General features: G+C 45.9%; 1 protein-coding gene across 7 annotated transcripts; it reads right to left on the bottom strand.

The window, feature by feature from the left end:
* Positions 1-37: 37 nt before the first annotated feature.
* PAQR5 (progestin and adipoQ receptor family member 5) lies at positions 38-26,870 on the bottom strand. 7 transcript variants are annotated; one of them, XM_035130653.2, is made up of 10 exons: positions 26,442-26,870; positions 20,188-20,384; positions 13,801-13,975; positions 8,497-8,624; positions 6,973-7,178; positions 6,167-6,293; positions 4,717-4,761; positions 3,285-3,381; positions 1,949-2,090; positions 39-937 (listed from the first exon to the last, which is right to left on the bottom strand). In XM_035130653.2, exons 3-10 carry the CDS (start codon positions 13,858-13,860, stop codon positions 702-704), a joined length of 1,041 nt encoding a protein of 346 aa, XP_034986544.1. In that variant the 5' UTR covers positions 13,861-13,975; positions 20,188-20,384; positions 26,442-26,870; the 3' UTR covers positions 39-701. The 7 variants fall into 7 exon arrangements, with proteins under 7 accessions (XP_034986547.1, XP_034986548.1, XP_060138556.1 ...); XM_035130656.2 differs by lacking the exon at positions 20,188-20,384 and having other exon boundaries at positions 38-937; XM_035130657.2 differs by lacking the exons at positions 20,188-20,384; positions 26,442-26,870 and adding an exon at positions 18,539-20,176 and having other exon boundaries at positions 38-937.
* Between the last annotated feature and the right edge of the window lie 871 nt (positions 26,871-27,741).

Genomic DNA, 27,741 nt, shown 5'->3' with positions numbered 1-27,741 from the left:
AATAAAGAGCAAAATCTTTGGGTGCAAGTTGAATGTACCTTTCAAAAGGGCATTTATTCCACAATAACTTTGTTTACTGTTACCAAAAAGTGCTCGTGTGATACCCCAGCAGATGCTATTTACAAAAATATAAACTTCTTAATATATATAATTTCAAAGAAACCTCATATTATTTCATTGCAAGTTTCTGAATTAGAAAGGTATGTACATTAGTATTTTGTGCTAGAAATGTTACATGTGCTTGGCATTTCAAATAAAGCATAAAAAGGCATGGAATTATGTTAAAAGGCCACTGTGGCTGCTTTGGCATGAAAGGTGGCCAACATTTCTATGTTATCAGTGCAAACTGGCACATCAAGTTAAATTGCATTCACTATTTAAATAATAATAATCTGGCACAAACTTAAGTGGCTGAAGTTATTTAGAGTTCTCACAGAGTCCTCAGAATTGCAGCCTGGTATTCTAAATGGTCAATCAGGATCAACAAATGAAAAGCTACATCCAAAATTGGTTAAGTCTTCCAGCTCAAGTTGTAGAAAAACCACAGTACAAAATCATATTCATAATAAAAAAGAATCATTTAAGTCACTTCTCAAATAATATTCACCAAGCCTCATTTGAAGTAGTTTCTAATTTGTGTTGTACTGCTACTGTTAACTGCAATATAATCTCATTTCATTTCATTTCAATTTTAACAGACGTTAGTCCTTGTGCTTGCTTCCTTTCCTGCAGAATTTTGGCATGGAATAGAGCGTCGTTGAGAAAGCAGCAATGATGATAAGATTGACAATGATGGCAGCTGCAAGGGACCCAAAGGTTTGAGAGAAGGATGGAGCCAGCAGCCACTCATGGCGGTTGGCCATGTCAACCAGAAGGGCTTCCATTTGGAAGTGGGTCCCAATGATACCACAGATGTGGAAGAGCTGGTGACTGTGCCCTGTGAGAGATCAAAAGAATACAACACTCAGTATTTCCATAGGGGGAGCACAATCCCTCCTGTGCAGTAAAATCAACAAGGAGTCTTATGGTCCCTCAAAGTTTATTATGGAATAAGCTTTTGTGGGCTACTACAGGCTACTTCATCAGATGCATGCAGTGTTACTGTGAATTGCAGCAGGCCCTCCAAGTATCCCTATTTTTCAGGGACATCCCTGATTTACAGAAGTCATCCCAGTTTCTGATTTGATCCCAGAATGTCCCGCATTTCATTAGGATGTCCCTATTTTCAATGTAGAAATGTTGGAGGGTATGGGGTTGTCCAACCCCCAAACCGTCTGAAGGCAGCCTTGTATAGGGGAGTTGTTTAAATGTTTAATGTTTTATTATGTTGTTATATATGTTGGAAGCCACCCAGAGTGGCTGGGGCAACCCAAAAAGATGTGTGGGGTATAAATGGTAAAAATATCATTATGGAATGTGACATCCCTATTTTCATCAGAGAAATGTTGGAGGGTATGACTTATTCCTGTGACTGCAGCTTGTTTTTACAGTTGTTATTACTGAATTTTAAATTGTTGTAACATGCCCTACTGCCGAAGGGCAGGTAATAGATTTAATAATGCATTGCGCTGCTGCTGGTGGTGGTGGTGGTTGTTCTGTAATAATTAGGATTATTATACAAAGTGTCTTGCTGCCCAACCCTGGGGTTTTGCACTTGCCCATGGATGGGAGATTACAAACCAAGCATCCTAATGACTCTGAAGTGGTTCCTTTGTTTCTCTGAATCCAGAACAAGTTGCCCTCCTCCAACAGGGCAGCTCTCAATTCCTTGCAGCTGTTATTCCTTTTTTAAGGTGTGGCCACAACAGCTGATTAAAACAGCCACATTTATGTTATCAGTTGCCAATATCTGCTGGAATCCACCAAAATTCTGATGCTGCGCAACCCACCCACCCCGTTCATTTCAGCGGGGCCTGCAAGGGGGAGAGCAGCCCCTTGTTGTTCTCACCAATGTAGTCAAAGAGTCCAGGGGCCAGCCGCTCCGGCAAGTGTGTCGCAAAAAGGAAACAGGTGAGCCAGGCAAAGACAGTGTGCTTGAGGTGGATTGGAATAACGCTCTCCGTGCAACTTCTTGCAGCGCATAAGTACAGCTGTGGCATAGAAAGGAAAGCATTTAGATGCTGAAGAAAGGGGGGGGGGAATACATAGAAGATAACCTTTCTCAACCTGGTTTCCTCCAGGCTTTTTGGACTACAGCTCTCTTCAGCCCCTGCTAATACAGCCATAAGGTGCAGTTGCTGATGGGAATTGTAGCCCAAAACATCTGGAGAACACCAAGTTGTGGAAGGGCCAATATAAACTCCTTGTTTAGCCCAGTTATAGCCAACATGGTACCCTCCCTCCAGACACTATAGGAAAGTCGAAGTTCCAGCATAATCACAAATCTATATTTGTCTACTCACAATGTAAACCCCACTGAATTTAATAGGAATTGGGGCACAGCAGCCTGCTTCTTGGGAGGAAAGCAATGACAAACCTAGACAGTATCTTAAAAAGCAGAGACATCACCTTGCCGACAAACCGTATAGTTTTTCCAGTCGTGATGTGTGGAAGTGAGAGCTGGACCATAAATAAGGCTGGTCGCCCAATAATTGATGCTTTTGAATTATGGTGCTGGAGGAGACTCTTGAGAGTCCCATGGACTGCAAGAAGATCAAACCTATCCATTCTGAAGGAAATCAGCCCTGAGTGCTCACTGGAAGGACAGATCCTGAAGCTGAGGCTCCAATACTTTGGCCACCTCATGAGAAGAGAAGACTCCCTGGAAAAGACCCTGATTTTGGGAAAGATTGAGGGCACTAGGAGAAGGGGACGACAGAGGACGAAATGGTTGGACAGTGTTCTCGAAGCTACGAACATGAGTTTGACCAAACTGCGGGAGGCAGTGGAAGACAGGAGTGCCTGGCGTGCTCTGGTCCACGGGGTCATGAAGAGTTGGACACGACTAAACGACTAAGCTTATTGTGGATTTAGTGCTGACTGTTCATGCATGGAAGTCGTTCCCAGCACCCACATAATGTTGTTCTCTCTGAAAGGTCATTCCATACAGTATTTTTATTCTTTTAATCTGGATTTACTGTTTCTGTATGTGTGCTTCTTAACTTGTTTTCTTATCAGATTCTCCATGGAAAGGACAAATTCAGATTAAATGGGAAATAATGAGGAAGTCCCCTTATTCCCAGGAAAGGGTGGCAGCCTAGAACACCTATACAGCAGCCATACATTATTGTATGTTATGAAAAACACAGCAGACTGAGGGAAACTGTTCTTAAAGCCATACATACCCTGTAGAAGAGAGGGATGCTGTCGAACACGTAAGGATGAGCAAAGGCGATTGTGCGAATTGTTTTGCTGAACTTTGGCTGCTCCATTTCATTGAACCTGCATAAATTTTCAAAAAATATACAGTATGTGAATAAGCACAGTGCACAAGTCTGGTTTGCAGAACACAGAGTGTGTAAGGCATGGTGGGTGGGGTCTTGGCTTTGTCTCCCATTCTTATCAAAGCTTTCCATATCCTCACATGACACAGAGGGAATTTCTGCAATTTACTTATACTTAGATGTGTATCCCACCAAGACCTGCATGCTTTGGGGCCAGAATGGCATTGCCTAGGCACAGACCAATCCATACTGTGCACAGACCCAATGACCCCCCCCCTCAGGTGGTTAGGAAACCTTAGTTCAACTCAACTGATTCAAGCTTATAGAAGGGAAGAATTAAAGCACAAGAAAATACTTGGAACTCAAATAAATAATTTTAATTCTTGGTGGGCGCGGTTGGTTGTTTTCATTTTACACTGAGCTCTTACAGATGACCCATTTGTTGAGCCTTTGCCCAGATTTCTTTTGTATAAAATTTGTGTGGAGGTTATACAACAACACTGTCAATCTAACGTTAATTCTGATCTTATTGCACAGAAGTTAAATGATCTTGCTGTTATACCACACTTTCTAGTGTGGTCTCCTGACACTTTTCTTAGCCAAAAAAATTATGGTTGTTTTTTTTAATAAAAGAAAAAGTGGGTTTATTGTGCAAGAACCCTACAGCCACTTCAATTGTGCGATTTTGGCATATCACGGAACTTGTGAGCAGTTTCCCAACTGATGAATTGCCCAAACATGTTACATTACAGGATGTATCCAAACCCCACCCCCCACCCCACACTGAGGGTGGTCCAAAAGTCATGTAGCATCAGAAAAATCCTCACTTCACTGTTCTCTTTAATGCAAGCTTGGACATTGCTTTATGAAGCCTGAATTTTGAACCAAGGCCTCTTCGTCCTGATTTAGGTCATCTGTTTGGCAGAATGCATGGAAAACACTGAAGAGAGCGTCACCAGCAGGATGTGGGCAAAGAATGTGAAAATTGAAGTGAAAAGCACATGCCAAGAGGATGTAGCAAAGCCAGCTGACCCTTGGACCAAAAGGAAGCCTTCCAAAATGTATCATTATCAACGTCAAATTTTCCCTTTGCACCTTTAAGCAGCTGCTGATGTTAGCTATCACCACCACCGCTGTGATCACTGGTTAGGCACCCGGGTTAGTATCGGAAGAAGACTGATTTGTTCCCAATTCAAAGTCCGTATTGACATGGGTGACATATTGTCTATTGGCCACCAAGTGTCATCAATTACGTAGGTGGAATCACTGTTTTGGTTGTTAGTGTCTCCTGCCTGCTTTCCAATCTACACCTCAATTGAGAGGCCCATGTTACCTTTCTATGCCGCCACTGTTATAATGGAAATAGGGAAGGCCGAGCCTGTTGGTTACACACAGTAAGTTCACATGAGAAAAACGCTTGGATACAGAAATAAATACTTGGACATGCTTGCCTGACTTCACAGTATAAACGGCATGTATCTTATTGCCAGTCTAGCCTAACTCAGCGCTTTGAATAAGAACATACGTAAGGAGAGTCTGCCAGATCTGGCCAATGACCCACCTTGTCCAGCATCCTGTTCTCACAGCGGCCAACTAGAGGCTCTAGTGGGAAGCCCAGAGGTGGAATCTGAGCACAAGAGCCCTCTCCCCTCCTGCGGTTTCCAGCAACTGGTATTCAGAAGCACTGCTGCCTCCAATTGTGGAGGCATAGTTATTGCAGCTAATAGCCATCAACAGCTTTCTCCGTGAACGTAGGAGCCAACTCCTATAGGCTCCCCACCCCCCATAAAATATTTGAGGGGACCAGGCCCTCAAAAAGTTGATGAACATTGCCATTCAAATGGGGTGTGTGCACCATGTAATGTGATCAGTTATGCAGGGTGGGGCTTACCTTCCCCCCATATTTTGGCACCCCATGCATGAATGGGTCTAATCCCCTTTTAAAGCCATCTAGTTGGCTTTAATGTTCTGATTATGCAGACAATGTCCACAAGTATTGACTTTTTTCTTTTTTTAAAAAAGGTACATTCCCCTTATTTAAAATGATAGAATTGGAGAGTTGGAAGGAACCCAAAGCACCATCTATTCCAACCACCTGCAAATCAGCCTCAGCATTTTGAAAATGACTATATATCAGTGCTTCTCCCTGATCCAATCTTAACAAAGCATCACCTGACTCAGTATGCTCACCACCAGGCCGAGATCTCTCTCCCTCCCTGTGTTTGAATGCTACTTCCATCACCCTCAACCGGGTGTATCAGAGATGTGGTGTGCACACTAGACGATGTGGGGAGAAGCTGATTGTCATTCCCCTGACATGTATGACGTGGATCAGGGAGAGGCAGCATCAAGTCCAGCCCAAAATGTTGAATTTATTCAGGTACCACCCTCCCTCACTACTCGCATATCATAAAATCCCTTGAGGTGGGCGCCCTATATTTATTTCCTTGTGTTGCTCAGGAAATCACCATCTACATAAGGGTTAGCTAACATGACACCTCCGGATGTTGTTGGTCTCCAACTCCCTTCAGCTCTAGCCCATCAGGGTTGATGGGAGGCCAATGCCATCTGGAGGGCACCAGGTTGGCAAAGGTTGCTGGCTCAGGCTGATCGGAATTGTGGTCTGATATTTAGAGTGCTATTGAAATAGAAAACAATATTTTTTTGGGGGGGGGCTGCTTTCTAGTGTGATTGACTCAGTTCCAGAATCAATATTATTCTCCCCAACCCAGGATCGCACATTCCAAACTGCATTCCCATCGCAGAGAGGAAGCCGTCAATACCTGGAATAGCAGGAGAGGCTTGTGCCCACGACTGTGTTGAGCACAGCAGTGGAGACGTAGTAATGGTGGAATGTGCTGCCAATCCATTCTTCGGGGAAAACGTAGGCAGAATAAGCAATGGCGGAGCCTAAAGGGATAAAGCAGACCCCGCAACTTTATCAGACAACCTGCGTTTCCACGGAAACCTCACCGCTTCCCCCCCAATGCTAAACTTGTGTGGTGCATGACAATCATTTTCTAACCAAAATGGGACCACTCACAAACTAAAAAGTCCCAGGTTCAATTCAGCAGCATTTCTAGGAGAGACCCCAGCCTGAAACCTTAGAGAGCTGCTGCCAGTCAGACAGTCCCAAGCTAGATGGACTAAAGGCTTGCCCTCACTTCTTCTTGTCCCGCTGCTTTCCTCCAGGAAAAACCACTCTTTAGAGCTCAATTGAAACAAACAGCAATTTGGGTTTTGTCCAGATTGATGTTTGCTCTGACTTACCACCAAAGAATGGCTTTTCCCTGGGGAGTGAGCGGGGCAAAAAGGAATCCACTCGGCCCCGTGCTTTCTAAGTGTGGACAAACCCGAATTACAGTACTTTGATTCCTTACAAGGTCACTTCCCTGTTCCTATGATCCACAGGCAACCACATCCCCCGCAGCACTCGGCGCCATAGCTGTGGTGCCCTCTGCGGGGGACGACACATTTTCTTGGTGGCAAAACGCTGCGGTTTGCACGTTCGGAAAAATGCAATAATCTCCCTGCTGCAAAAGGAACACACCTCAAGTTAAGGCTCTGATACATTGGATAGCACCCTCACCTAAGCTGTACAGGGTGAGGGCACCGTAATCAAAGAAGTAGCAGATGTGCCTGGCCCTGCTGGACATGGTGCTGAATGTGTGAGCGATGCTGGACGTCAGCGGGTAGATGCAGCAGGTGACCATGTAAGCCAGAAAGGGCCAGGTGTACGAGTCCCTCCAGACATCCAAGGCGTAGATTAAGGCCAAAAGCTTCCATAGGAAGTACCTGGAAGGCAGACAAGCCAATCAGCTAGTGGCAACAGTCTTGCAGCTTACCTTAAGAAGATAAGAGCCGTCTGCTGGCTCAGGCCAATGTCCCATCTAGTCCAGCATCCTGTTCTCCCAATGCTCACCCAGATGCCGGTGGGAAACCAGCAAGCAGGATCTGAGCCCAAGAGCCCTCTCCCCTTCTGCAGTTACCAGCAACTGGCATTCAGAAGCATCGCTGCCAACCATCATGGCTAGCAGCTTCAATAGCCCTGTGATTTTGTCCAATCCTCTTGTAAAGGCATCTAGGTTTGTGGCCATCACTGCCTCCAGTGGGAGAGAGTTCCATAGTTTAATTCTGTGCTGTGTGGGGACAACCTTTCTTTTTTTCCTCTGCCTGAATCTTCCGACATTCAGCTTCATAGGGTGTCCACAAGTTCTAGTGCTATGAAAGAGAGAAAGCAACTTTTCTCCATGCACTTTGTCCATAATTAGGAGGTTTCATCATCCGGAGGGGCCCAGAGAGATGCCACTGCGGGTTACCTTTTAAGAGCTCATCCACATGGGTGTATGTTGTGGGGGTGGAATCTCAGTTAGTTAAATATTTGTACTGATTTACTTGATAGGGGGGCAGCTGCATTCTGTCCTGCGTTTCTAGACACAAGTCCGGGATTTTATAATTCTGTGTCCGAGCAGGGTTTTTTCTTCCGCTGCCTTCCCCAGGAAAACCCATGTTTTGCCACTGAATGGAGCAAAGTTCAGTGGTTCTCCGATTCAGCAGTAAAACATGGGGTCTCTGGGGGAAAGTGGCGAGGGAGGGGGAACCCCCGCTCAGACACTGACCTGGAAATCCCAGAGCTGTGCCTAGCACGGCACAAAAGGAAGTGTGGATGAGTCCTAAGAAATGATAGCTATCTCCAAATATCTGCAGGGCTGTCCCACGGAAGATGGAGCAAGCTTGCTTTCTGCTGCTCCAAAGGGGAGGACCCAAAGCAATGGATTAAAATTACAGAGAATCCAACTACACATTAAGAACTTTCTGGCGGTAAGAGCTGTTTGACAGTGGAGTGGAGCCCCATGGAAGGTGGTGGTTTGTTTTTAAACAAAGGTTAGAGGCTCATCTGTCAGGGATTCTTTAAGCTGTGATTCCTGCACTGCAGGGGGTTGGACTAGATGAACTCCAGGGTCCCTTCCAACTCTACAATCCTATGATTCTATGAGTTTATGAAATGGTACACAGCCTTAAATCAAAAGCCCACAGCTCCTTTGAGGCCATTGTCAAGGAAGGCAGTTCCTTCTTTTATATATTTCAAGTGCACATACAGATAATCCCATACCAGGCAGGCAGAAAATGCGTCCAAATATTCACAGTTTCATTTGTCATTTGGAAAAGGCTGACGATGCAATCTGTTGCGGAACTTCTCGGGTGACGGTACCCAAAAAGAATGCCCTTCTCACGGAAAACCTGCAGGAGGACAGCCAACAAACTGGAGATGAACCAAATTTACTACAACTTGCATCGTTCACAGCCAACCTCGATAGTCCTAAACGGGAGAGGAGGGCTAGGGAGCTCCAGCAACAACGGCAAGGGCACTGTGATGCCTGCTTTGCAAACAGGACCTCAGGAGATTAATTCTGAAACTTTCATGGGTTCTTGAAGGCTGGTTAAAAGCTTTCAAAGAACATAAACTAGGACTGTGCACTCATTCCCAACTTAAGATGCAGCCTGGGCATCCTTTGTCTCAATTTGGATCACAGCTGGTTTGGGTAGAAACACATGAAAATGCAGCATTTCGTAAGAAACAACAGAATAGATCCAGATTGCTGCTTACATTGTGTAACCAGTGCCCTGCATGCAGAGTGAACAGGGCAGTGCAGATCAGTGGTTCCCAAATTCCCCCCCCCCCCCCGTCCCATAAACTGTACTCCTACCCTTCTCCACAAAAAGCACTCTTCAGAATAGTGGTTTGCATAACCCTTCAAGGAAGATAACAACACAATAAAAGTCAAAAGAGTAACAATTCATTGCACATTTTTTTCCAAAACCCAGTTAAAACTACTTTAATTTCAACAAAATAAACTTGACCCAGTCATACCAGCTTTTTGAAATCTGATTGTCATTTATACCTCCAGTGCCTCCCCCCCCCCCCGTCGCCCCCTTGCCTCTTAGCACAACCCGCCTCAGCCCCCCCAGGGGAATCCCAGCATCTGCTAGGGGGCGGTATCACCCTCTTTGGGAACCACCGATGTAAAGAGCCTAGAAAATGCAGGCCAGGTGTTTCAAGCTTGCTGCTGTGGTTTTGCTTTGGAAATGTCCACCAGATGTCTCCACCACCACAATTATGAACACAACTTATAATAAAAGTTCTTTCTGTTTGCTGGACTCAGTGATCGCTCATTAAGACCGTAGTGGTATTCACAGGTAAGTGCTGTAGATTTCCGGGGGGGGGGGGCACTTAATCCCTGAGAGGGATTCCTTTAGTTCTGTTGAAGAAAACACAGCAAAGAGTCTCCTGGCACATGAAAAGTCTGGCACGTTGTTCACAGCATAAAATTTTGTGGGCCAACATGCAGTTGGGTGGCATTTTCTGGGCTCACATTTTTAATAGCAATCTACTCATCTGTGCTTCCTGAACCAAAATGTAGCTTTCTTCTGAAGTCTCAAGCTATCCAAATGTTACAACAACAAACAACAACAACAACAACATATTATTCTTATTATTATTTATACCCTGCCCATCTGGTTGGGTTTCCCCAGCCACTCTGGGCGGCTTCCAACAGAAAAATGAAATAAAATAATCTATTAAACATTAAAAGCCTCCCTAAGCAGGGCTGCCTTCAGATGTCTTCTAAAAATCTGTAGCTGTTTTTCTCTTTGATATCTGATGGGAGGGCGTTCCACAGGGCGGGCGCCACCACCGAGAAGGCCCTCTGCCTGGTTCCCTGCAACTTGGCTTCTCGCAACGAGGGAACCGCTAGAAAGTCCTCGGTACTGGACCTCAGTGTCCGGGCAGAACAATGGGGGTGGAGACGCTCCTTCAGGTATACTTGACCGAGGCCGTTTAGGGCTTTAAAGGTCAGCACCAACACTTTGAACAATGCAATCCACAAGCCATTAAAATATTTTAAACAGCAAGTATTAGAGGGAAAGTGCATTAGTGAAAATGACTTTGAAAAAAATGCATTGGATCAGGGGAAATACATGCAGAAATCTGCACCATTTTCCACGTAGGCTTTAAAAAGGCAAGTTTGCCAACTTGTGAGGGGAGAGAGACTTTCTGTTCCTCATCAGGCAATGGCGTCCCCCCTGCCTTGCCCCACCTAGCCTTTCCCAGACTATGACTTTAAGAGCAGCAGGAGGAGGAGGAGCAGGAGGAAAGAGTTCAGGGATGTATAAAAATATAAAAATTCCTTCCAGTAGCACCTTTTAGAGACCAACTGAGTTTGTCATTGGTATGAGCTTTCATGTGCATGCACACTTCTTCAGATACCAGGGGTATGTAGTTTTATAAGTTGTGCTTTTTTGTTTCTCAATTTGATCCTTTTACATGGTTTTGTATGTTTTGTGGTATTTTTTTGCATTGTGATTTGCTGTTACTTTTATTGATTATAGATAGGTAATTCTTTACTGTGTTTGAACTGTTTAATTATTATTTGCTGATGTTTAATTTTACTGTTTACTGTTAGATTCTGATGGATTGTTGAATGTTGCTTTGTTTGATATAAGTTGTTTATTTTAAAGTTATGGTGACTTTTATGTTGGATTAGATTGTTACTAGTAATGTTTGATGTTTTCCTAAGTTTTTAAGTTTTGCAAGCCACCCAGAGTGGCTTGGGCAACTCAGCCTGATGGGCAGGGTATAAATAATTTATGGTATATTATCATCATCATCATCATCATTCAAAAATGAGATAATATCAACTTAAAATTGAAAAGGACAGATGTGTCCATTCCTCTCCAGACCCTACTTTCAGTTACAAAGGAGCCACCCAGGTCTGTAGGCATGCTGTGTGCCCTCATGAGACCCTCAGAAGAAGAAAGGCGTTGTTTATAAAGCCACGGCAAATGCAAATCTGAGTGGCAGCTAGTACTCTGCAGAACAGAAATGGAGAATACAGTCATACCTCGAGTTAAGTACGCTTCAGGTTGAGTACTTTCAGGTTAAGTACTCCGTGGACCCGGAAGTGTTTACTTCTGGGTTCCGCCGTGCGCACATGTACAGAAGCGATCTGCGTGCTTCGCACATGTGCAGAAACGCTCTATTGGCGCTTCACGCACACGCGCTATTGCCACTCGGGTTAAGTACTTTTCGGGGTGAGAATGGCACCCAGGAACCAATTAAGTACTTAACCCGAGGTACCACTGTAAATGTTAATTTTTTCATCTACAATACTGCCTTATTTATTTTATAGTACAGTACATTGATTATTGCCTTCATTTTATGGATCAATGGTCTCGTTAGACAGTAAAATTCATGATAAATTGCTGTTCAAGGGGTGCTTTTCATCGTCTGGAACAGATTAATCCACTTTCCATTACTTTCAATGGGAAAGTTTGCTTCAGGTTAAGTATGCTTCAGGTTAAGTACGGACTTCCGGAACCAATTACGTAAGTACTTAACCTGAGGTACCACTGTACAGAATTCAGTCTGTATGGGTGTGAGACTCTCCTGCCTAGCAACCCCCGATGAATAAGCAAAGCAAGTTCAATAGGCTAGCTAGACTAACACCTCAAGAGGTCTTTTCTGTCACGAGCAAGCCGCTCCCAGGATTAGCTGGGACCTAAGGCCTACAGTGCCAACTTCGCTTCATGCTGGAACTTGCTTGGGTGGACTGCAGTGACTTTCATGTCAGCCTCCAAAAGTCCTGGGAGGTTGAAATTCTTCCAAGAGTTACCGCTCATTGATCTTAATATTCACGTAGTCATGGGAAGAGCAGTATCTCAGTCATGGAGCATCTGCCTCACGTGCAGAAGGGCCCCAAGTTCAATCTTCATCAGCTCCAGGTAGGGCTGGGGGAGACTCCTGCCTGGAACACTGGAGAGCTGCTGCCAGTCAGTGCAGACAATATTGAGCCAAATAGACACAATGGTCTGATTCCATGCAAGGCAGCTTCCTATGTCCAAACCAGGGTTCCTTCTGGCCTGGAACAGCCTGCTCTGGCATATGTGCCAACATTTCTCTGATGAAACAAGGGACATCCTAAATTAATAATAATTAAAAATTTATTATTATTATTATTACAGCATTATTATTATGATTATACTCCACCCATCTGACTGGGTTGCCCTAGCCACTCTGGGTGACTTCCAACATATATAAAAACACAATAAAACATTAAACATTTTTTAAAAACTTCCCTAAACAGGGCTGCCTTCAGATGTCTTCTAAAGGCTGCACAGTTCCCGAACGGCTTAGTTGTTGAACAAATCGGCTGCCAGACACCGCAAACTCAGAAGTAAGTGTTGCGGTTTGCGAACGCTTTTAGGAAGCCGAACGTCCGACGCGGCTTCTGTGGCTTCTACTTGAGCAGGGGTAGGCAACCTAAGGCCTGGGGGCCAGATGCGGCCCAATCGCCTCCTCAATCCGGCCTGCGGACAGTCTGCGAATCAGTGTGTTTTTACATGAATAGAATGTGTCCTTTTATTTAAAATGCATCTCGGGGTTATTTGTGGGGCCTGCCTGGTGTTTTTACATGAGTAGAATGTGTGCTTTTATTAAAAATGCATCTCTGGGTTATTTGTGGGGCATAGGAATTCGTTCATTTCCCCCCCCCAAAAAAAAAATAGTCTGGCCCACCACATGGTCTGAGGGACGGTGGACCGGCCCACGGCTGAAAAAGGTTGCTGCCTCCTGCGCCTGAGTGAAGCACCTGCAGCCAATTGGAAGCCATGCCTTCGTTTTCGAATGGTTTCAGGAGTCGAACAGACTCCCGGGATGGATTAAGTTTGAGAACCAAAGTACCACTGTATAGTTACTTATCTCCTTGGCTCGGGGGTCGCATAACTCCATATTCTCCGACATTTTCCCAATGGAAATAGAGGCATCCTAAGAAAAACCAGGGCATTCCAGGATCAAATCAGGAACCGGGATGGCTTCTGTAAATCTGGGGCTGTCCCTGTAAAAAGGCACACTTGGAGGGCCTGCTCCGGCAGTATTTGGGCCAGGTTCCTGGGCAGAGGTCCAGCCCAGTCTTCCTGCCGCCCACCTTCCTTCAAGTGAGGGCTGTGACCTTCAGTGAGCACAGCATGTGTTCAGACATGATGGTCAGAAGGTGCCCCTCCTCTCACGACTGGCCCAAGACTGTTGAGGTCGCCTTGCCCCATAGGAGCCCACTCAACTAAGCAGCTTGAAGCGGAACACATAGTTCTTTCCCCCATCATTTAATCTCCACAACTACCCTGTGGTGTAGGCGGCTTGGGCAACACGGTCAGATGGGCAGGGTACAAATAATAACATTATAATTATTATTTATCACACTCAATTCTAATAAAAAAAACCCTATCATAATAATAATTAGACTGGCAGTGATTGGCCCGAGGTCACACACCCAGCAAACTTCAGGGCCGAGCGAGGGGTTTCGAACCCAGCATGGCATTCGCCTTGCACGAGACCCATGTTGCAAAGACCCCCTTTACTCACTTTGGGAACCTGGTCAGTGTTGAGCAGCCGAGGAAGCTTCAAACTCAGGGTGGTATTCATGGTCACGAGCTGATCTGGGCGGAGAGTGTTCCTCGGGAAGAACTTTCCCGCTTGAGGGACAGGCAGATTGGATTAAGTCTTCATCGGCGCCTCCGTTCAGACTTGCCACAGGTACCTGGGGCGTTTTTTAAGGAAAGAAACAGCGCATGAGGGTTGCTATGGGAATGAAAATGATCCAGGGGTGGGCCTCAGCAAGTGTACAGGAACCCACGAGGGTCGGGATTGGTGCCCCCCCAAAAGTCACTGCCCCAGGCAGAAAACTCAAGTGGCAGCAGCCCCACTACTTAAAGAGGGGGTTCAAGCTACTGGGTAGCTCTCCCCAACTAGCACATTGCAATGTGTTCCAAACACGATCTGCACGCAGCCCCAGAGGCTCCCAGAGAATTTCTAGACTCCATATTTTGACCCTCTGCAAACATGGCAGCTTCTCCTCAGGCTTAGATTCAGGGAGTGGAGCTCCATGAACACTCACAGTCTGAAGGCATGGCTTTACACAGAAGGAAAGGTACAAACACATGCTTTCATGTCACAGAATTCTGTTTGTATATACAATATAAAAAAAAATTATGAACCTCAAGTCAACCTACGTAACAGAATCCAGTTACAGACATGGCCTATAGTGTACCAGGTCCAGAGTTAGGTCAGGTCACAGCAAATTATTTTATTATCTCAGAAGAGTCGTTGCCAGTTCGTCTGTGGGGTTATTAAAGACCTGCACAGGTTGCCGATTCAATCTGCGAAACTGGCACTTTTAATACCCATTTCCACATCCGTAAGAACTTGAACTTGTAGTGTGGCGTCACCTACACTTTGGAACTTCCTGCCTACTGCTGTCAGGACTTCACTGTATAGCCCCTCCAAAATGAGGCGTTTGGGATTGTGAGAGCCTGAGAATCCCCCAAATCCTTATTTACAAAGGAAAACAATAAAACCACCCTTTCTCAAACCAGTCTTCCTTCACTTCTCACCACTCTCCTGTTGCGAGAGGCGTTCAGATGGGGCTATATATCCTGACATCACTGAGCCTCTTTAGAGATACAAATACGTGCCCTCAGTCACAGTACAGATGTCGGAGAATTCTGACAAAAATGGAAAAGGGGGCTGAAGTTACATAATTTCACCGCAGCAGACGGACTAATGTAGTTTTTTGGGTAGAAGATGAACTGCAGCAGAATGGAAACAGCGCCGGGTGCACGAGATGCAGAAACAATCAAATCAAAACACCCGGTGCAAAATGCATTTCCCACCCACCGCTCCTTAGATTGATTTTTAGAGAAGAGCCAGAAAAACTGGGTTTAAAAGGCTATTCAGAATGAGGGCGGGAAGAACTGCCCTTGCTCTGTGCTGGCCTTCTCGGTAGTGGCGCCCTCCCATCAGATGTCAAAGAGAAAAACAACCACCAGACTTTTAGAAGATATCTGAAGGCAGCCCTGTTTAGGGAGGCTTTTAATGTTTAATAAATTACTGTGTTTTCTTTTTCTGTTGGAAGCCACCCAGAGTGGCTGGGGAAACCCAGCCAGATGGGCGGGGTATAAATAATACATTATTATTATTATTATTATTATTATTATTATTATTATTATTATTATTATTATTGGTATTTTATTGCCAACAGGATTCCTGATCGTCTGGGATCATCTCAAGAGGAAGCCCATCTTTAAAGAAGAAAATGACATCAAAGCTGTATGTTGAAGGCTGGGTGGTGACTCCCAAGAACTAGTTGCAAAAAGCATGTGGAAAATCTATCCCCCCCCCATCCCTTCTTTTTGCCTGCCCAAAATTTCCATAAGTGAAAACCTAGCTCAGCCTTCTTACCTACCCTGAATTTCTGTAGCACATGAGCTGCGATTTGCTGTAGAAATGGATTCCTCTTGCTCTAGCTCACTGCCTGGCAAGCTACTACCCCAGGATGCTAAGGAGCAATACGAGTCACTCTTCTCTCTCACATACAGCGACCAAAACGCAGCCTGGATGAGCCCTTGAAGTCTGCATTGAACTCTCCTTAGGCAATGAGAAATTCCTTGCAGAAGTGGACTATTTAAAAAGGGAGGTGTTGATTCACTGCAGAAAGAATCCACAAAATGCATAACTTGGCCACACCTTTTCTCAGCCTGCTATTATCCTTCAGCTCTTTTATTTCTTTTAACCCACTTCCTTCCTCTTCTCCCGCCCCCATTTTCTATAATGGCCGCCTGCACCCATTTACCCCACCTCTCTTCTTGTAAGTGTGACCAGTCAAGAATTTCCTGAGTAACCTGAGCCTGAGCAGATGCCAGTATTTTGGCAGCCAAGTTCGAGGTGCATCTCAATCCCACCTCAGGCCAGGAAAGTAGGTCAGCATTAATATTTATTTCATTTAAAAATCGCTGACTTAAAAACAACCAACCACTTCAAAGCAATTGCACGATAACAGCAAATTCTATTCATTTTAGTACAGTAATACCTTGATTTTTGAACAGCTTAGTTCTCGAACGTTTTGGCTTCCGAATGTCGCAAACCCAGAAGTGACTGCTCCGGTTTGCAAACTATTTTTGGTAGCTGAATGTCTGACGGGGCTTCCGATTGGCTGCAGGGGCTTCCTGCAGCCAATCAGAAGCCGTGCTTTGGCTTCCAAACGTTTTGGAAGTCAAACGGACTTCCGGAATGGATTCCGTTCGACTTCCAAGGTACGACAGTATTTCGTACAAGTTATATACTGCTTGATTGTAAAATAAGAAAAGAGAAATAAATCCTGAAAGCGGCTTACAAAAAAGATGCAATAAAATTATCGCTAAGAAATGGAAGAGTTAAACTAAAAACAGATTAAAACTCACATCGACTTTCTAAACATCTGGGTCAGCTTGTCTGAACAAAAGCGTTTTTAGCAGGACAGCGAAGGCACTAACCTGATATCAACAGGCAGGGAGTTGCAAAGTGTAGGTGCTGCAGCAAATACTAAGTTCTTACAAATGCGGAACAGAGCTAGTTCCACCAGTGGTCAAGTGGGTGTAAGGTGATCTCACAGGTAAACTGGTCCAAAGTTGTTAAGGGCTGATATCCTAATAGCAACACCTTGAACTTGGACTGTTGAAATGATTTTATATATAACAATTTTAAGACCAAGACCAAGAGAGAGGGTTTTCTTTATTTAAAAAATCCACTTAAATGGTTCATTGAAAGAGGAACATCTTTACCAGGTGCAAAAAGGACAGTAAAAATGGACCCTGTTGGATATATGCCAGGAGAGAGGCCCAAAAGGTAAGGAGCCACCACAGACTAGGCTTCCTGGTGAGATAGTCCCTGTTAAGAGAGTCTCTCCTGCAGAGCAAAGTGATCAGATGGATATACAAGGGGATTGCGTTCTGGACCCCCCCCCCCCATAAGCAGAAATCGCGTAAGTGGAGAGCACCCTCTCTGCCGATCCCTCTCCAATTCGTAACCAAAAATACCCCAGGAGGCTGGAGGATGCATGGGAAAGCAGCTATTAGGCGGGGTGGCTGAGCAGCCTAAACAAAGCTGCGCTGCACCTCGGGTCTCTTCAGGGCTTGCTCTGCCCTCACTGATGTCTCCACCCCCATCGTTCAGCCCAGACACTCGGTCCAGTGCCGAGGGCCTTCTGGCAGTTCCCTCGCTGCGAGAAGCCAAGTTACAGGGAACCAGGCAGAGAGCCTTCTCCGTAGTGGCACCCGCCCTCCTGTCAGATGTCAAGGAAATAAACAACTATCTGGTTTTTAGAAGACATCTGAAGGTAGCCCTGTTTAGGGAAGGTTTTAATGTTTAATAGATTATTGTATTTTAATGTTGTGTTGGAAGCTGCCCAGAGTGGCTAGGGAAACCCAGCCAGATGGGTGGGGTAAATTTATTATTATTATTATTATTATTATTATTATTATTATTATTATTATTATTATTATTGGAAGGGTCTCCTTGCAAGCCACGAGGACTCTCCAGCTCTCTCCTGCCATTCCCAGGTTTGAATTGAATTATCTATCTATTCCCCAGCGCCCTGCATATACACGGTCGCACATGAATCAATCACCCGTAAGGGGGTGGGACGCCTGTATAAGGAGTGAGACAAGCCCCCTATCACACAGACAGGAGACTGCAACTGAAATGTGGCAGCACCTAGGCCAGGCATAGGCAACCTTGGCTCTCCAGATGTTTTGGAACTACAACTCCCATGATCCCTGACCACTGGCCCTGTTAGCTAGGGATCATGGGAGTTGTAGTTCCAAAACATCTGGAGAGCTAAGGTTGCCTATGCCTGACCTAGGCTTTGGAACTCCCTGCCTATTGATATCAGGCCTTCACTGTCCTCTCTTCAATAGCTGCTAAAAAACGTTCTTGTTTAGCCCACACAATGTTTTCAGCCTTTTGTTATTTTAACTTTCTGAAAGTTTTAAATCCTTAATGTTATTTTTTCTTGTGGATATTGTCTTGCTTTATCTTTCTCTCTCTTTTTTAGCTTTTTTTATTTTAACAATCCAGTGATGTATAAATTTCATGAAATAAATTAACTCCTTTCCCGGCTTAACTCCTTCCTGGCCAGGCAACAGAGGTCTGGAGCAAGGCCACCACCGCTCCTTAAATTTTCTGCCCCACCCCAACTCTGGCAAAAGTCTGGATCTTTGCACCGCGATGGGCTCCTGTCCCCTTCCCCAATAAATTGCAGGAGCTTCTACCTGGCACAGCCACATACCTTCCCTGCCGCATTTGGCAAGAGACATCCCTGCAGGTCATTGTGTTCATGTTTGGCTTGGGACCGTGCAGCTGCCCCCTCCCGGCTTATCTCAACATGGCAGCGTACGCCCCGTCTCCAAGAGAGTGTGTGAATCTTGCAAAACACACAGCAACACAAAGCCCCACCCGACTGCTGAAGCACACCGCCTTCCCCACCCCTTCTGGATGCTAAATATTTCCGCCAGGTCGTTCAGGACACAGGATCGCTTGCCTGCCTGCCTGCCTGCCTGCCTGCCCTGCAAGGATAAACCAAGGATTCAGGCATCCATCCCCCCCACCCCAACCAGAGGAGAATGTTATGCACCTGCAAGGAGGTTCAACATTTCTGGGTAAATAATGGAGCTGTTAATGAGTAACTTTTTACGACTTCCCCCATGTGGCACCAAAGATGAGATTGTTCAAGCGGAGAACCAGCCTTGGACCAAACCCTGCTGTGCACACCCTCAAAGGCAGCCTTCCCCAACCTGGTGCCCTTCCAGATGTTCTGGACTCCCATCAGCTCCAGCAAGGACAGCTGCACTCCCACCAATGCCAAACAACGTCAAACAGCTGTGCCAAGGTGGGGAAGGCTGCTTAAAATGGTTTGCAAAGCAGGGGAAAAAGCAGTCGCAATCTCACACAACTCCCTGTGATTCCAAAGAGGCTGGTGCAGAAGAACATCATCTAGGTTGACTGCTGGTAGGGATTCGATTCAGTTTGCATGTAAAGACAAAGTTCCCCAATTTGCAAAACGATATCAGAATAGAAACCCCGCACTCCTTCAAAATTCACAGCTCTCCAAATTTTGTAGCACAGTTCTCCCTATATATGCAACCATATACTTGCTTGGGTAAAGCATGCATAAAGATGCATATAATGGGGGGAACAGAGGAATGCATCACATTGAGGAGAAATTTCTTTGCAAAAAATATGCTTTTCAGGGGGTTGGACTAAATGACCCTCGGGATCCCAGTATACCTGAAGGAGTGTCTTCACCCCCATCATTCAGTCTGGACACTTAGGTCCAGGTCGAAGGGCCTTTTGGAGGTTCCCTCACTGTGAGAAGTGAGATTGCAGGGAACCAGGCAGAGGGCCTTCTCGGTAGTGGCGCCCACCTTGTGGAACGGCCTCCCATCAGATGTCCAGGAAATAAACAACGATCTGACTTTTAGAAGACATCTGAAGGCAGCCCTGTTTAGGGAAGTTTTTAAAGTTTGGTGTTTTATCACTTTCTTCTTATTATTAATAATAATAATATTCTGCTAGGAGCCACGCAGAGTGGCTGGGGAAACCCAGCCAGATGGGTGGGGTATAAATAATATTATCATCATTATTATTCCAACTCTACATTCCTACAGTCTGTGATTTTACGGGATATATAAATAAGGCTGACAATGAAAGGTAACTTCCTTACCACCCTCGCAGGGGCAGGGTTGGACGAAATGCACCTTTGAGTCCCTTCCAGTTCCTCAATTTTATGAGGAAAAAGAACAACCTCATGGCATTTTAAGCTAAACCCCCCCCCCTCAATTAAACACAGTCGGAAACAAGAATGTTTCCGAGGCCTGCCTGAAAGCTGATCGAGGCCACTGCCAGGCACCTGCCCAAATCCACCAGGTTACGTCTTACTTGACGATGCTGTGTGCCGTTGTGCAAATCCAGCTCTGCAAATCCAGCAGCCCCTTAGATCTTCTCTTGAGTTATGCTGCAAGCCACCAGATGGGCTCCCAAACGCCGCTGAAAACACTGTACTCCTGGGCGATCTGAGTCACTCCTGGCAAGGCTCCCTGAGATGCGCTCCCCTCCAGCAGCAGTTTGCAGAGAGTCTGGTTAAGGAGTTTAAACATTGTTGGTTACAAATGCCTCCCTGAATGGCAGGAGAGAGGAAGGGCAGGGAGGAAAGAAAGAAACCAGGAAGAGCTCTGGGGCAACTTCTCAGGGCGCGGCTGCTTCGAGGTGGTTCAAGGACAGAACTATGTATACCTCGCAGCCTTCTGCTGGCGCTGCCAGGGTTAAGCCCCTCCAGGTAAAGCTGTCCACTCCGGTTTCTCAGTTTTTGCAATCTCAAGCTGAGTTCTTCCCTTTCCACACCAGTCTGTCATTTTTTCTTAAGCCCTCTTGTAAAGGCACCAGCATTTCCCTTCTACCGTCTCCTAATGTCCACATTTTGGCAAAGCAATTTCCCAAAATATATTGCATTCAGGTATGCTATCTTTATGATATATATGCAATCCCCCCCAAAATTTGTTTTATTGTTTTCACTTATTTATACGAGAAGCAAAGATCAATATTCAACAATCCTTCCCGCCCCCAGCAGAAGCACCAAATGTCTATTTAATTACATTTCACTTTTATGCCATTTTGGTTTTTGTACAAAGATATCATCCCATAATCTGCCATGTGTTCTTGGAGGCCTATCACCATTTTCCACTGATGCTGCCCACGTAGCGTACATGCATTTTTATGAACATTATCCTCGAAGATGCACTGTTCTGCTCACATGGCTTGGCTGGAAAACCGCCTTGCAAAATTCAGAGAAGTGGCTGTGTTTTGCTTCATGTATTGTTTCAGAAAGGTTCGCTGTACAAGGCAAACTGCTGTGAATTTCTCCCTCCATCCATGCTCGGATGCAAAAAAAAAAACCTGGTGCCTTCCAGATGTTTTGAACAGCAGCTCCATCAGCTGACTAGGACTGATGGCGTTGCAAATCCAAAACATCTGGCGGGCGCCTGTTTGGGGAAGGCCGCTTTATGGAGACATACTTTCCCAGCCAGCTCGCGTTGCTCAGAACTGCTGTCCCTTCTGCCAAGTTACACAGTCTAACCCCGTTTTCATAATGCAGGTTTTCATAATGCAGGTTATTTAGCAATATCCCCTCGCTCTCTCGGGGATATTATTCAACAGGCAGAAGGAGCCAGGAAAACAACAGGCCAGAGATGAGTTGCTCTCGGCTGCCCCGTAAACAGTTTGTTCCTTCCTGGATTAACCAAGTCTTAGTAGACCCATAGGATTCTGGTTGCATCAGAACTTTCTGCAACTGCAAGGGTTTGCAAAACCTTAAAAAGAGTCCTTGCCTAGGTTTGACCTTAAGTGATTTCCCCAAGCAACTGTCAATGAGTATCATAGAATTGTAGAGCTGAGAGGGACCCAAAGGGTCATAATCCAGACCCCTAGGAATTACAAGGATTACAGAAGAACAGATCAGTTCTATCCAGACTGGCATCCTAATTCCCACAGACTGGATCTGGTGTGGACTGGCCAGCCACCAGCAGCCTTACCAGATAATGTTTGGGGTGTAGTAAAAACATGGGTATCTTATCTCTTGTTGAGAAAAAGGAATGTACTTTTTGTATATTGCATCTTACCTCCAAGGTGATATACATAGGTCTCTTCCTCCCCAACAGCCCTGTGAGGTAGGTGAGGCTGAGATGCAGTGACCAGCTGCAAAGGTCACCCAGGGAACTTCATGGCCAAGTGGGGGATTTGAACCCAGGTCTCCAAGCTCCTAGTCTTCATTTAATCCCCACAACAACCCTCTGAGGTAGGTTTGCTTGATAGTGTGACTGCCCCAAGATCACCTAGTGAGAATCATGGCCGGGTGGGGATTTGAACCTGAGGCTCCCTGGCATGGCTCAACAGAACAGGATCTGCTTCTCTGGCCCAAGGTCCCTCTGGAAGGGGCTGAGGACCAGCGCTTAGAGCTTTCTGCTTTTGCTTGCAGAAAGTCCCAGGCTCCATTCCCCATGGCATCTCCAAGTAGGGCTGGGAATGTCCCCAATCTTAAATCCTGAACAGCCGCTGCCAGTCAGTGCAGACAATACTGAGCTAGATGAGCCAAAGGTCTAACTCAATACATGGAAGTCCCTATGAAATTTCATTGTTTGAAGGGGATTCGCCCTGGCTAGATCGAGACACATCAAAGAGGCATGTCAGTTAAATGCATTGTAAATTCATACAGGGAAATCCAGTTGGGAAAGATGGGACTCCACAGCACCATCTGGTGTCACAGTGTTATACTGCAAATACAATGCATATAAAACACTTTTTCTTTACCAATCTAGCTGAGTCCTAAGTGCAGCTTTCCCCAGAAACAGGGGAGAGGTGGCATTACACCAATTATGCCCACCTGGTTCCTGCCTTGCAGGGGGTTGGAATAGATGACCCCCAGGGTCCCTTCCAACTCTACAATTCTGTGATTCTATGACCACTTTAATCAACACAACTGGCACTGTCACAATATTACCCATTCCACATTTCTAAGGACTTGATCTTTTAGAGTGGTGGAACTTTGGAACTCCCTGCCTATTGATATCAGGCAGGCGCCTTCAATTGGACTCTTCCCCACCCACCCACCCCTGCTAAAAATGTTTTGTTTAGCTCAGTCTGTCCAGATGTTTCAAAAGTTGAGGAGAGTTTTGATCTGTTTTTAGTCTATTGTTATTTTAACTTTTCGAAAGTCCTCTTTGGAATTAAGGAGCTACTTGGAAGCCACAGAGGCAGCCCCGCTCCCTGACCAGCCTTCAGATACTGCAGCAACTGGCCTGGCTAGTCTAAGGAAGTGGAAATTTACAGATGCTGTGAAAAGACAGCTCAATATTTATTTTTTAACCATTCCGCAAGTTGCAAAACAAGAACAGCACGAAATTAACATGCAGTGAAAACAAGACGGACAGCCCAATTAAAGCACCGCAGACTGAAACTTTTTCCAAAAAGAAAGAAAAAAGGCTACTTTTGTTCCTGTCCTCTTTGCCCAGGCAACACCAATGATTAAGCATGCCAAAGGAATGAGGAACTGCATTTCCACTAGCCAGAGATAGGGAGCCTCAGGCTGGAACCCTCAGCCTCTGTTCCGGACACCCAAGGGACTCGGGGCTGGTTCACACCTTCACGCTTGTCCCTTGAGGACTGCCTGCTTGGGGCGACTTACGTGATTTAAGAATCCACCACCACCAAGAATATTCTCAGGCTCATTCAGTCGAGTCCGTTCACACACTTAGGGTCGAGCCATCATCAAACAGTGGCCTGCATGTCTGAACCTGCCCTTATCACCACTGCAAGGGGATGGACTAGATGACCCTTGGGTCCCTCCCACCTCCACAATTCTATGATTCTAAGGTGACTCACAGCAGGGTTTTGAGAGACTCTGGAGCAGCCTTCACCAACCTGGTATCCTGTGGATGTTTAGGACTACAATTCCCATCAGCCCCCCCAATTGTAGTCCAAAACAGGGCACCAGGTGAGGGACGGCTGTGCTGATGCTGAGGCGCCTCTCCTTTTCATTCTCCTCTGTCTCTTTCTCTTGTCTGCTGTTGCTGACTCTCTTTCTCCTCTCCCCGCAAACAGTCTGCTACACGCTCTTTCCTGTTTAGCCTCTCTTGTCCTTGATTATTTATAGAGAACCTACAACATGCCTGCCACTTTAAACAATACCAGAGCACAGGTCTCTGCTCCCAAGGAGCTTACAATCTCAAATCTGGCTTGGTGGTGGACACAGAGCACAGCCATCGTGGCTAGAAGCCATCAATAGCCCTTTGGCTCTATGAATTTGTCCAGTTCTCTTTTAAAGCCATCTAGGCTGGCAGCCAACACTGCCTCCAGTGGGAGAGAGTTTCATAGTTCCACTATCCGCTGCGTGAAGAAGTCCTTCCTGTAATCTGCCCTGAATCTTCCAACACTCAGCTTTGCGTGATGTCTGCGAGTCCTAGTGTTAGGAGAGAGGGAGGGAAACTTTCCTGTCTCAGCTTTATCAATACTGTATCATGCATTATGTTAAAAACTTCTATCATGTCGCCTCTTCTCTAAATTAAAAAACCCCAAACGCTGCAAACATTCTTCATTGGGGAGTCACCCCCTCCCCTCGATCATTTTGGTTGCGCTTTTCTGAACCTTCCCCAACTCCGCAATATCCTTTTTCAGCTGAGGTGACTGGTATGCCAATTGTTGTTGTGCCATAGATTTGTATAACTGCAGTATGATACGGGCTAGCCCCAATTTACAGAAGGGTTCTTCCTATAGTAGTAGTAGTAGTAATAATGATAATGATAATGATAATAATAATTATATACTGCCCCCTCCATCGTAAGATTTCAGGGTGGTTCCCTGAATAAAATACAGGATGAAACAAGTAAATAATTAAAACAAAACAGCAAAACAATAACTCCCCCTCCTTCCCACAGACACATTCAAAAGCCTGTAGAATATTAATCAGCCAAAAGCTTGGTTGAAGAGGAACATTTTTGCCTGGCACCTAAAGTATGGTGTTATAGATTGGTAGAGGGGGTCCCCCTAAACCATAGGAATACATAAATGCTAAGATTTTGATTGTGGGATACGGATTAAAACACAAATTGCAGAGCTGTGCCGGACAGTAGATTCCTGGGCTGGCTTATGCAAACCAGCCTGGCCAAGCTAGGTCCCTTAAGGCAGGGGTGCCCAAAGTTTTTTTCCAAAGAGGGCCAGATTTGATGAAGTGAACCTGCGTGAGAGCCAACCAAAGTTGTTGAGCTTTTTTTAGGATTGATTAAACCACCTAGCGGGCCGGATTACACCCCCAAAACGGGCTTTGGACATGGCTGCCTTAAGAGAACAACAGGGGCCCACTGAGCGGTACTGCAAGAGAACTCCCCCCCCCCTGCCCTGAGGTGTGAAGAGAGATAGGGGTTTAAAGGGTTGCCAAGATGATGGTGTGTGTTTTGGGCAGAGGTTTTCTGGGAGGAGGAAGGAGGAAGGAGAGGGGGGGATCCATCTTGGAGAGAGGCAGCCTGAAGGTTTACCTGCGCTGCTGCCTCTGGACTTCCTCCATGCAGACTGAAGTTGTAAATAGGTGAACAAACCCTCTTTCTTAAAGCACAACAGTCTCCAAAGGGACACGGACCCTGTGCCTGGGACGCCATGGGCTTTTGCCACCGCTTGGCCGAGAGAGGCACCCAACTTTTGTAACAATCTAATGAAGGCACCAGGTGAATCGTCAGTATAGCAGAAGAGGGGAACAGGTGCCTTCGACAGGTGAAACAGGAACTTCAGCAGGTGTGGTATATATGGGTGTTGTTAAGAGGGCATCAAGACCCAGGTCTTACTCCCTGGGCTTCATGTCTCCTACCCCTTTTTGTAAACTGGACAGACCGCAAAACATCGGTGACCCCAGTCACTGACTCACCACCTTCATTTCCCCAGAAGCATCTATACATATAGCAGGCACGTCCAACAGGTAGATCGTGATCTACCAGTAGATCACTGGACATCTGTGGTAGATCACTGGCTCACCTCAAAGAAGCTCAACAACTTTGGCTCCCCTAAGAAAAGCTCAACATTATTGCCCTGCAGCCCCCCAAAAACAGGGCTTTCCTCCTCCCTAAAAGCTCAATAAAAGCTCAACAACTTTGACCTGAACCTCAAAAAGGGGGGTAGATCACTGCCAATCTTTAACTCCGTGAGTAGATCACAGTCTCTTGGGAGTTGGCCACCCCTGCATAAATTCACATTCCTGGATTTGTGCTCTGAGTTCTTTAAGCACTTTGCAATGCCTCAGGGGTGCCAACTTGAATAAAATATTTGGGGGGGCAGCCCTGCATAAATGATCACAAGACACAGTGTATGCACACCATTTGAATGGCAATGGCCATCAACTTTGGAGGAGGCTGCCCCCGTCAAATATTTTATTGGGGTGAGGGTGAAGGAACCTCAATTCCTAGGAGCTGGCTCCTGTGCAATGCTTCCAGTGCAGTATCTGCAGGAAGGCAAGTGCAGACTATCACTTCCTCCTCACCGCTGCATCTGGTGACCCTAAGTAGACCCCCTACCGAACCCCCACAAATCTAGGGTTAGGAGGAACGAGATTGGGAGGTCATAATCCCAGTTTAGAAATTTAAGAGTCCAGTACTTACCTCTGCCAGCCAAGCTCTGTCAAAGGCATGGAGAGAGAGAGAGAGGTGAGGCTGCTTCTGTTGCTGCTGCTACCGCTGCTCCTTCTCTGGCTTCCAGCTTCAGAGGGATGCTCTCGTGGGATGGAAAGGAAAGTCAGTCCCCACGTCTTAGCCTAGACAGGGGAGGGAGGCTTGGCAGCAGCTGGGGCATCTCCACAGGTTGAAGAATGTGACCAGATCTTTCCAGAAGCCACTCCTTTCTTCTGGTTGCATTTGCAATTAAAGGAAAGAGACAGCTTTTGGGGTTGGGTTGGTTTTTAAAAAAAAGCGTGCTGGGGTTTCCCCACCCCAAATGCTCCTTCCGTTAAAGAGTCCCCAGGCCAGCAAATTAGCCAAAGCTTGCAGCGGTAGGACTTGCATTCAGGGCGTAAACAAGCGAAAGCAAGTCTTTCCAGTTCAGAGCTGAAAACCAGTTGGTTTGGCCTCACAAGAAGTGGGGAGATGGGATGTCTCATGCTAAGCTGCAAAAGCAGAGGGTTTGCTCCTGGTTATGGTTGTGGCTTGTTTGGTTTTTTTAAAAAAAAAGTCAGAGCTACCTAAACGTATTTCAAGGATCCTCCCACCTCACTCACCACAAATAGAAACTGGGGCATTAATCCAACCATTTCTTCTCAGAAGCAAGTCCTATTGAACTGAATGAGGCTTACTCCCAAGTAAGTGGGCTTAGGATAGCAGCAGAACCCTTAATAATAATAATAATAATAATAATAATAATAATAATAATAATTTATTATTTATACCCTGCCCATCTGGCTGGGTTTCCCCAGCCACTCTGGGCGGCTTCCAACTGAATATTAAAAACAGTACAGCATCAGACATTAGAAATTTCCCTAAACAGGGCCGCCTTCAGTTGTCTTTTAATAGTAAAATAGTTGCTTATTGCCTTGACATCTGCTGGGAGGGCGTTCCACAGGGCGGGTGCCACTACCGAGAAGGCCCTCTGTCTGGTTCCCTGTAACCTCGCTTCTCGCAATGAGGCAACCGCCAGGAAGGCCCTCGGTGCTGGATCTTTACATATGAGGTGGGAAAGCTCAGGAATGGGAGCTGACTGTGGCCCTCCAAACCTCTTTACCTGGTCCCCGGGGCCCTTCCCAGGGCACACCCAGGCCTTTTTGCACTCATGCTTCTGTCCTGCCTGAACTGAAGATGGAGAGTTGTGTATGCACTGGAAGCCTCTGGCTTTTTAGCTGAACAAAGTTCTGAGTCGCACCTCTTGCTTCTGGCTCTAGACATCACTGGAGTGCGGCTCTCAGTAGGCTGC

This window comes from Zootoca vivipara, chromosome 14, assembly GCF_963506605.1.
Source record: "Zootoca vivipara chromosome 14, rZooViv1.1, whole genome shotgun sequence".
Taxonomy (NCBI): domain Eukaryota; kingdom Metazoa; phylum Chordata; class Lepidosauria; order Squamata; family Lacertidae; genus Zootoca; species Zootoca vivipara.
This window is presented reverse-complemented; position numbering and strand designations above follow the sequence as displayed.

Bases quoted from the DNA above. Each gene is read 5' to 3' on its own strand.
- PAQR5 (XM_035130656.2), bottom strand. From the start codon at position 13,860: ATGAATACCACCCTGAGTTTGAAGCTTCCTCGGCTGCTCAACACTGAC. The intron at 6,294-6,972 runs GTGAGGGTGCTA...TTATCCCTTTAG, and splicing joins CCTCACCCTGTACAGCTTAG to GCTCCGCCATTGCTTATTCT. The intron at 2,091-3,284 runs GTATGTATGGCT...TCTATGCCACAG, and splicing joins GCATCCCTCTCTTCTACAGG to CTGTACTTATGCGCTGCAAG.